At 52.6% G+C, this 10,064-nt stretch overlaps 2 protein-coding genes across 2 annotated transcripts; both read right to left on the reverse strand.

Annotated features, from left to right (window-relative positions):
- Window positions 1-5,422: 5,422 nt before the first annotated feature.
- On the reverse strand, window positions 5,423-6,074 carry TMEM239 (transmembrane protein 239). Its single transcript, XM_008570651.1, has 2 exons — window positions 6,039-6,074; window positions 5,423-5,905 (listed from the first exon to the last, which is right to left on the reverse strand). Exon 2 carries the CDS (start codon window positions 5,889-5,891, stop codon window positions 5,436-5,438), a length of 456 nt encoding a protein of 151 aa, XP_008568873.1. The 5' UTR covers window positions 5,892-5,905; window positions 6,039-6,074; the 3' UTR covers window positions 5,423-5,435.
- Window positions 6,075-6,658: 584 nt separating this feature from the next.
- Window positions 6,659-7,276, reverse strand: LOC103588841 (chromosome unknown open reading frame, human C20orf141). The gene is given in 2 exon segments (XM_008570657.1): window positions 6,659-6,917; window positions 7,011-7,276. Coding segments are annotated over 2 exon segments (525 nt in total).
- Between the last annotated feature and the right edge of the window lie 2,788 nt (window positions 7,277-10,064).

A 10,064-nucleotide genomic window follows, 5' to 3' on the forward strand; every position in this document is an offset into this window, starting at 1 on the left:
CCGCTCACTGGCTGAGCGCAGTCTGGGCGCAACACCGAGGGTTGCGATCCCGTTACCGGTCAGTAAAAAAAGACAAAAAGGAAAAAAAAAATAGTGAAACATAAAAATAGTTTAATGATAGAAACAAACATGTAATTCACCATCTAAACAGAATAAAGAAGGACAACCAAGTAGTCCTCATAATTGATACAGAAAAAGCAGTTTCATTGAACATCCATTCATTCATCTATTGATGAACAATGTATGGAACATTCATCCATTACTGTTAGTAAACTAGTTATGGAAAGGGATTTCCTTAACTGGATAAAGGTTAACTACCGATGATCTACAGTAATCTACATAATTCTTAATGGCGAACCCCAGAAGCAATTCTTTTTAAGTCAGGATCAAGTCAAAGGTGCCTATGAAGAGCAATTCCATATGCCATTGTTTGGGCATTGTACAGTAAGATGAGGCACACACACAGGAAGAGGCCCTGTCCTGACAATGTCTGTCTTTTAGACTGATGGAGTCTCCCTTGGTGTAGAGAGCTTCATAACTCTCACAGGTGTTACAAATATTTTGCAAGTATACAATATATCAATTTTAAAAATTAATATTTGGAGGGCTAGACGTTTGAACTTACAGGCCAGAAAATATGGTAGAAACCATGGATGTTAAATCAAGTACTTTTATTTTTAAGATAGAAAATATTTGAAAGGCAAGGAAATGGTATAAAGGAAGCAAGGGTTAGTTATAGAATATAGATGGAAATAATTGTTCAGTAGAAAAATAACTTGTCCAAATTTTGCTGCATCCAGACCCTGACAGAAACTCACAAAAGACAGCTCCTTACCCCACGGGAAATGGGATCATATCAGACTAGGGCTGGGCCAGGAGTCAGGAGACACAGTCAAGCCAGTTCCTTCTCCAGGATTCTCGAGAGTTCTGCCCTCGATGCCTCTGGATCTCTGCCTGGGGAACCGAGGCCGGAGATTTGGGGCAAGGGGTGAGGAGCCAACGCAGCTGCCTCTGTGATGACGGCGGGCCCGAGATGCCTCTCCCTGGCCCAGGCCCCGCCCCTCTCCCCAAGTGCTGGGGTCCAAGTCCGTGGGACACCACTTCTCTCTTTCGGTCCCCAAGTCCCCCACCCCAACCAAGGGCGACTCTTAGTTGCCAGAACCGGACGTTTCCGCCAGGGGGCGCGCCGTCGGTCGCCGCGTCCGCGTGCTGCAATGCCGGGCACCCGGCCGCTTCAGGAGCCCCAGCACCTTCCGTGGGGATACCCTCGGCCCTCCGGTCCCGGGCTGCGCTTGGGATTTCCCTCCCAACCTCAGGCCCTCGCCCGCCTCCTTCTGCCCACGGTCAACGCTCCCGCCTCGACGCCCTCCAGCAGTCGCCTTTCCCTTCCGCTGCGCACCGGAGCCTGGGGAACAGCGCAGTGCCTGCAGTGCCTCCCACCCTGCAGCTGGCCTCAGGTGTCCCCGACGTCGCACAGGGATGCCCCACTGTGACCTCGCCCCAGCCTCAGCGTGGCGGCTGTCTGACCAAGGCGCTCCTGCCGCCTCGTTGTGCCCCCCGCCCGGATTCCGCCCCTTCCCTCCCCCGCACGTCTGGGACGGGGACCGGGGGGACCGCGGCCTCAGTATCCCGCCCCCCGCCCCTGGTCCTTGGGCCGCCTTCCTCTTCCCGATGACCCAGTTCCCTCCCTCCGGCCCTGTGGCGGCTGACTGTTCGGGTCGATGAGCCGCTCCCCCCACCCCAGCCTCGCTCGGCCCCAACGCAGCCCTCCCCTTTCCCTGCACCCAGGAATCTGAAGAAGAGCGCCCCCTCCCGGCTTCCCGCCGCTGCCCCTTGGAAGCTTCCCGAACGCCGCACGCACCGCTTGCTCCTTCCAGGGAACCTTCTCCTTCCCCCAGGGTGACCCCCAGCAGCATGCGTCACCTAACGCGGCCCCCTCGGGCCCTCCCGCGGGGCGGCCTCGCTTTCTCTCTGCTCCCTGTTCTTTGGGATGGAGGGTAGTCCTACTGGGCGCCCCTGCTCCTAGGTACCCCCCAGGACATGTGTCTGCCACCGTGGATCCCCTCTCTTAGATGCAAGGACCCTGTGGCTGATACTTCCTCCGCTCTGGTTCCTTATACCCTGCCTGACCTGATTATTTTTCTGGCCAGGCCAAATGGGTTGCTGGATCCCCATCCTGCAGCCCTCCCCCATCACAGCAGGCTGCGGGGTGAGGGGAGGTGCGGTAGGGTGGGGTGCGGGAGGGCAGGCAATGATCTTCACCCAGCTTCCGAGGTCACACAGGCCAATGGGACAGCTCTCCCTTCTTGGCCCAAACTGGAAAGGCTTAGAACTCCTTCATTCCAACATGTTCCTTTTTTCCGGGCTTGAATTTTTAAGCCTTTTAACAATAAATGGATGACTTTGTCCACATTTAAAGGAATTTCAGGAATTATGTTGACTATATCATTTTTCATCTCTGCAAGGTCCCTCACTTTATTCCCTTTTATCTCCATACACCACTCCCACTGGCCTGTCCCTAGTCTTGTCCGTTCTGTTGTTTTTGTTTTTATCTGTTCTTGCCAAAAAAAAAAAAAAAATGTCGTGCTTCTGGCATGCATTTAAAATTTGTGTAAAAGGAATTCTTTGATTTCTTGTTCCGGTTTTCAATAAATGCTAAGATTTTGAGATTGACTCGTGTAGCTTCTGCCCCTTCTAAGGGCTGCCTCCTCTCCACAGGTTCTACCTTCCCCATCTCCTGCCTTCACCGATAACAGTGGATAATCATGCCCAAACATAGCCCCTCTCATGCAGTGCTTCCCAAACACCAGTGGGCACATATATCACCTAAGGATCTTGTTAAAGTGCAAGCTCTGACTCAGCAGGTCTGGGGCTGGGCCTGGGACTTTGAATTTCTAATCAGCTGCCAGGGGATGCCTATATTGCTAGTCCTGGCAGGGCACTGTGAGGAGCAAGGCCCTATGGACCTCTGTGAGAACTCCTTGTGTGTTGCTGCACGGTAGGTGTGTGTTGATCTAATTTGATAAGTAGCGCAGGTCTGCCCTCCAGTCTGGCACCACCTTAGCGCACTCCAGCAGGGCAGGAGAATGGAAGATGTATATTTATGTGGGGAAGGGAAGAGGGCCTTCTCCTTGCTCCTGCCTGCTTTCCGGCCCCTACTGCTTCTGAGAGAGCACGGCCAAAACCTCCTCTCTCCCTTAATTGCAATGGCAGCAAAGCTCTAGAATGATGTCCCCAGCCGGCAATGCATGACCAAGTAAATGATGTGTTGAGGCCAGGCATCCTGGTCTCCATCCCCACTGCATAGGACCCGGAGGCCTTAGCCGGCCAGACATCTAGGCTGGTTTCACTCTGGCCTCCCTAGGCCTGGGGTTTGTCTTTGACAGGAGCTCTTGAGAATAGGCACTGAGAAGCCATGGGGTCCTCAGTCAGGTTGCTGTATTTCCCCCATCACTTTCCCTTCAGTAGCCTGTAAGTGTGTACTGGGAGTCAAACGGCCTGGCCTTGCCACTGGTGATGACCATCCCGACCCTGACTTCTCAAAATGGAGTAGTCACAGCATAGCTATCATCTGCGGTGCTAGGAGCTGGTCTGGGTGCTTCACCTGCACTCCAGCAGCCCCACCAGAGCCGGAAGACAGGTGTGTTTGCTTTTGTGTAACATACGAGGAAAATGAAGTTGAGGAAAGTTTAGCAATTTCCACCAAGGCTATGGAGCTAGAAATTGACAGTGCTGGGATTCCAATCCAGCCTCAGCTAACCCAAAGCCCGTGCTGACCACAAAGCTATACCACCCCATGTCCTACCTTGCCTTGCTACCAGGCTGTATCCAGCTAAAACTACAAAGGAACAGGAAGGACTGGCCCTTGGGTTTCAGGCACTGATGCTGAAGGCATCTAGACTGTGACATATAGGGTTACGAAGCTCTATAGCAAATGGGTTTTGGCAAAAAGGAACCAGGACTCTAGGGGCTGGTCCTCAAGGCCTGAGTATTTAGGTGACAGGAGAGGGGGACCTTGGGTCTAGGGCCTCAAGAGCTAGGATTTTAGGATTGGATATAAAGTGGAGGTCAGGACTGGATGGGAGTTGGGGAGGCTCAGGAATTGGGTGGGTGTCTATCATGTACCATACTTGGTAATAACTGGTCACTCAATATTTTGTTTGGGGGGGTCAGCAGATGTGCCAATGGCCAGCATCCAGGGCATCAAGGGATGCCACCTTTCAAAGCCCTCCTGGTGCTGTGAGCTGCTTGCTGGATCAGTTTTGGAAATCCCTGGGCTAAGCTTTCCCTACTCACACAGCTGTGCAAACACTTCCTGGCACCAAGCCCCAGCCCCAAGCATTTCACAATCAGAAGAGTTCAACATCTGCACATTTTGAGATTTCATGGCACATGACCTTTTACATCTTGTTCTCACCCATCCATCTTCTGTTTACCATTTTATGGCCAAAATTCTACCCATGACAGAGCATTTCCCTGCAATCTTAGGGAAGCTTCCTGCTCTTTCAGTGGCCTTTGGGGTAAAAAGATCTTTTGAGCCTACAGAATGTTCTTAGAGCTCAAAGCAACATCTTACAGTTTCTTGGTGTTTACAAAGTACTGCACAAATAGGTATTGCCTCTGACTCACAGCAACCCCATGACAGGGCTGGGACATACTTAACACTGAGGCTCAAAAGAGTTAATTGGCCAAAGCCACACCTTGTGTAGGTGGGCGAAATGGGGTTCTTGTTCTTTTCTCCCTAACAGACCTTGGAATTCTCAAATAGTGAGTAGTTTCTTTCTGGGAAACTCACCACCCTGGTCCACCCATTTCCCAGAGTTGGGGATGTGGACTGAGGCAGGAGGCTGAAAATCTAGGGACTGGGGGTGCCTGGGCTGAAAGGTCTGGAAGGTGAGTTGAGGTCTCGGGGGGCTCTGGCCAGCCCTCTCCTAGCTAGGTTTCTGTCAGTGCAGCCCTTGCTAAGGCCCGTGGTTCTCCTGCAAGTGGAAGGAGGAGATCAGTGGGAGGAATGGCAAGTCCGGGCCCCCAGGTAGAAGTTCTCCATGAGCCTGAAGCTGAGACAGCCAAACAGATGTGAGAAAAAGATGTTGCCAGGTGCTAAAGAGGCCCCGGTGGTGTCACCACAACCACGTGGGTGCTCTCGGTGGTTTGGCCAAGCTCTGTTCCTGGCTAAGCCATCTGTCCTACCTCCTCTTCTCAAATCCCTTGGTCCTGCACACCAGGTACCCACAGCATCGGCTTGAGGAAGGTGCCCAGAAGTCAGGCCAGACTACCTGCCGCCTCCAGCAATACCACACATGTCCCAAACCATGCCAGGGACTCGGGGTCTGGGGCCTACTGAAGGCCCTGGTCCCACTGCCTTCACTCTCCCTGGGGCCTCAGGCTCTAGGCCAGGGCTCAACAGACACAGGCAGCGGTATGGGGTTGCCCTTCTATTGGTCCAAGTCCTGAGCGTAGCCTGGGTGGGTCATGGAGGTGAGGAGGCCCACGAGGCTCAGCAGCGTGGAGAAAAGCAGCAGGAAGGAGGCTGCCAAGAGCAGAGCAGGCAGGGCACTCAGTACCAGCAGCAGGACAGCTGGCAGCAGGTGGCGCCACACCGCGGCCACGACGGGCCACAAGGAGGTCAGCAGGTGGGAACCGGTGGTGAAGAGTGCATGGCACAGCATCAGTGCCAGCAGCAGGTAGAGTATCCCCTCCAGAGCCCACAGCACACGCTGCAGTGGTTGCCGCCAGCTCGATGTGCTCCACCACTGGGCCCAGCTCCGGGGCACGTGGGACACCCACCAGCGTGCCAAGCCCTGCCGCGTGACCCAGGCTGACCAGGGCACCTCCTGCTGAGGCCCCTCGCCGGCTCCAGTGGTGTCTGTCTCCATGCGTGGCTGCTGCATCACGGCTGGTGTACCTGGGGAGAGGGCCAGGCCAGCTGCAGAAGCAGCCCTGGAGATGCCTGGGACCACAGGGCAGGTGGGGGTGTGAGGGTCAGGAGGGCACCAGTGTGGGTGGGGTGGGGCTTTGAGCTGGGGCTTGGGACTTACCTCGGGGCAGAGCCACCTAAGTCATGTTGCTTCTTGCAGCGCCCAGGATGGCCTGGCAGCCAGATCCGAGCCCCCACTCTCCCCTACCTCTGCCCTCCCCAGAGGAGCCCCATTGTGACCCGGGCTGGGGTGGGGTCCAGCCAAGAAAGGAGCCACTGCGGGGTCTGAGGCTCATCTGAGTCCCTCTCCATGGACCCTCCAGGCTGGCAGGTGAGCCTGGCCAGCCCAAAAATGTAGTTTCTCCTGTTTACTTGTGAGAAGCCCTCCCTGAATCCCTGGCCCTTCCCTGCTGGCTGATATTCAGCCCCTTCCCCTAACTCTCTTTCAAGTACTTCTCTCTGGACTCTCACTCTCTAGAACCACAGAGGAGGCCAGAATGGCTTTCCCCAACCCACAGGCCCTGGGATGGCCACCCATCCTGTCCCGGCTCCCTGCCTCATATCCTGCCATCTCATGCTGCCCTGCGGCTCAGACCCAGGTATCCGTTGCCCATATTATGAGGCCAGAGGTTGCCGAAGGCTCAGGCTGGGAATAGAAGGATATCTTCCTACCTGTCTAGCCCAGGATGGAGGAAAGGAGGCCTGAGGAAGCACAATGGCCAGTGTATTTTTGGAGGGCACTCAGTGTTTCAGGAGGGGCCCTAAGGCCCAAGGATGGAGGCAGAAAGCCAGGCCAAGCAGGGCCAAGGGCATGCCATGGGCTTGCAGCAGCAGCCCCAGTCCCATGAGCAGCAGCAGCAGAGCATCCTGGAAGCTGAGTTGTCCTGTGAGCACCCCTGTCGGCAGGAGTAGATCCTACCGCTGTCCTGGACCCTCACCGGCTGCCGGACTCTGGCCCCTTCTGAGAAGTCTGTGCTGTAGCAGGGTGGGACCTGTGGACCTGCGGAGAGAGAGGGTGGCAGCTGGGCGTACAGAAGTTGACCACTTGCCCACCTGCCCACAATGCCTACCTGCCGGGTTGCTGCCCACCTACCTGTGGAGCAGGTCAAAGGCAAGGAAGCTGACCAGTAGCAGCAGCAGCAGCAGGGCTGGGCCAGCCATAGAAAAGACTGCCTGAATTGTCAGCCCTAGTGCCCCCAGCCCTAGGACACTGTCCAGGACCTGGGCCCAGCTAGGGTCCCCGGGGGACACACATGGATGCACTTGACTAGCCGACCCCTCCCCAGCACCCTGGCCCCTGGAAAGGATTTGGATGGGATCTACAAGGCCTTTGGGCCTGAGTAAGCAGAGCCGGGTCATGGAGGGAGGTGGATGACAGGAAGAGCTAGTGCTGGAAGGGACAACAAAGGGGTGTGGGTGGGGTGTGGGAGGGGGTGAGACCCTTGCAGACTCTCAAGGATGAGTTCAGAGAGTGGGAATTGGTCTGCTTGGGAATCTCCCCCACCCCACACACCCACCCACCAAACCCTCCTCACCTCCTCCCACTTCGGTCTGGGACTGGGCAGCTGGAGCATTGTGACCTGTTGCCAGGTGAGGCCTTGGGGAAGGGAGGGGGCTGCTGATAATCTGGCCTCATAAGCAGCTGGTGGCCTAGGTGGGTGAGTATATAGGGAAAAACAAACCAAAGTGTTTTAACATACTCTTACTCAGCAACAATCAAAGCAGAAAACTTCTGTGACCAAATGTATATAGGCTTTCCCCAGCATATCAGGCAATCAATTCTGCAGCAAACACCAGCTGGTTGTCCTCTAACTCTGGTGATAGCATCAGATCCCACAAGTTAAGGGCTCAGTCCCCAAGACTGCCCCCACTTCAGATGCCAGTCGCAAGTCCAGGACCCTGGAACTTCTGACCGACCAACTGTAAATCAAGTTTCCTACAAGCCCCCCCTCGGGTTTGATTGATTTGCTTGAGAAGCTTACAGAACTCAGGGAAAAACATACCTATAATTACCTATTTATTAAAAAGGATACAAATGAAGAAATGTATAAGGCCAGGTATGGGGGAAGGGGTGCAAAGCTTCCATGCCCTTCCCGTGTGTGCCACCCTCCAGGACCCTCCATGTGTCAGCTATCAGGGAGCTCTCCGAACCCAGTCCTTTTGGGATTTTATGGAAACTTCATTATATTGGCATGATTGACCAAATCATTGGCCGTTGATGATCAATTTCACCTTCAGCACTTTCCCCTCCCCAAGGTGGGGCTGAAAATCCCAACCCTTTAATCCTGCCTTGGTCTTTCCTATAACAAGCCCCCATTCCTGAAGCTACTTAGGGGCTGCCAGCCATCAGTCAACTCGTTAGCATATAAAAAAAAAATCATCACTTTAGAGATTCTAAGGATTTTAGAAGTCATGTGCTAGGAAAGGGACATAACAAGCCCCCATTCCTGAAGCTACTTAGGGGCTGCCAGCCATCAGTCAACTCGTTAGCATATAAAAAAAAATCATCACTTTAGAGATTCTAAGGATTTTAGAAGTCATGTGCTAGGAAAGGGACAGGGAAGAATACCAAATATATATTTCACAGTATCACAGTGGGGCTTAGCCAGGAAGTCAGCGATTTCTGAGAACTAAGACTCACCCTCTTGCCTTTGCTAATTCTCTGCCCTAGGGCTCTCCCTTGGGGATCTGAGTTGTCAGGAAGGCATTCTAACCCCATCACTACTTGGGCATCTGTCCAAGGGACAAAGGGCTGCTTTCTTCTTCCCAGAGTTGCGTGTCCAGGGACAAGTCATTCAGTATCTCTGTCCCCAGCTCTTCCTCTCTGAGAGTGGGATGATGCTTGTGGGCTCTCATGGGGGATTTTGCAGGACTGCAGCCCTAGAACACAGAAACAGGCTCTGCCAGGAAGCAACCAGATGCTTTCTGGCACTGGGCTCCCATGTGAGTTGCTAAATGGGGGTGGGGACAGGAGGGGGCCATTTAGGTGTTCTAAGGACTACTGTTTGTGTGAAGTGTTACAGATACTGCGGTTTAGAAATGGGGAAGAGCATGTGAACCTAAGAGGGCTATGAAATAGTAAGTCTAATTAGAGTAACCTTAATTAGGGGTTAAGGCAACTTTCTGAGAATGCTGTTAAGAAAAATGAACATGTAATAAAGGGATTGGTCTCTAGGGCCAGCCCATGGCTCACTTGGAGAGTGTGGTGCTGACAACACCAAGACAAGGGTTAAGATCCCCTTACCGGTCATCTTTTTTTTTTTAAAAAAGGGATTGGTCTCTAGGGCCAGCCCATGGCTCACTTGGAGAGTGTGGTGCTGACAACACCAAGACAAGGGTTAAGATCCCCTTACCGGTCATCTTTTTTTTTTTAAAAAAGGGATTGGTCTCCTGGAAAAGAAACCTGTCCCCAGTGATAATCTGTAAGTGGGTGGCTACAGAGGTTCCAGCACATCTCAGTTTAGTGACTTGAGAGGCAAGAGTGGAAATGAGTCAGAATTAGGAGAACTTAATCCTTGTCCCCATATACTTTGAAGGAAAACTAATGGGGTTGAGGGCAGGGGAGATAGCCCCTAGGAGAGGAGGAGATAGAATAAGAATCAGGCTCTACTTTTAGGAATTATGACCCAGCATCTGGCACATAGGAAGCACTTAATAAACGATTGTTGAATGAAAAATAAACTAAGGAAATCACAACTAGAACTCTCCTATAAATGTACACAGAATTATCTGGTGCATAGTAAATCTTAAAGAATGTTAGTCACTCCTAAGAGCGTTATAAAAAGAAAAAAGATCACATACATAGGACCAGAAGTTGAAATGGTATCAGACTTTTGAACACCAACACTGGTAGCTAGAAAACAATAAAACAATGTTCTCAAAATTCTGAGGGAAAATGATTTTCAGCCTAGAAATGCGTATCTGTCCAAATGATTATCAAGTGTGAGGGTAGAATAATCACATTTTCAACCTTATGTTGGGGCCCAGACAGTGACACCCCAAAATGAAGACCTCAAAAGCAAAATTTTCCTGTGACCATCTCCTGCCCTCCTGTCTCTCAGCCCCATTCTCCCCTAAGGCAAGCCATAGAAACTAGAATCCCTCTTTGCAAGACCAGTCATAGATATACTCTAATCTTTTCCCCTGC

The sequence above is a fragment of the Galeopterus variegatus genome, unplaced genomic scaffold (assembly GCF_000696425.1).
Source record: "Galeopterus variegatus unplaced genomic scaffold, G_variegatus-3.0.2 Scaffold621, whole genome shotgun sequence".
Taxonomy (NCBI): domain Eukaryota; kingdom Metazoa; phylum Chordata; class Mammalia; order Dermoptera; family Cynocephalidae; genus Galeopterus; species Galeopterus variegatus.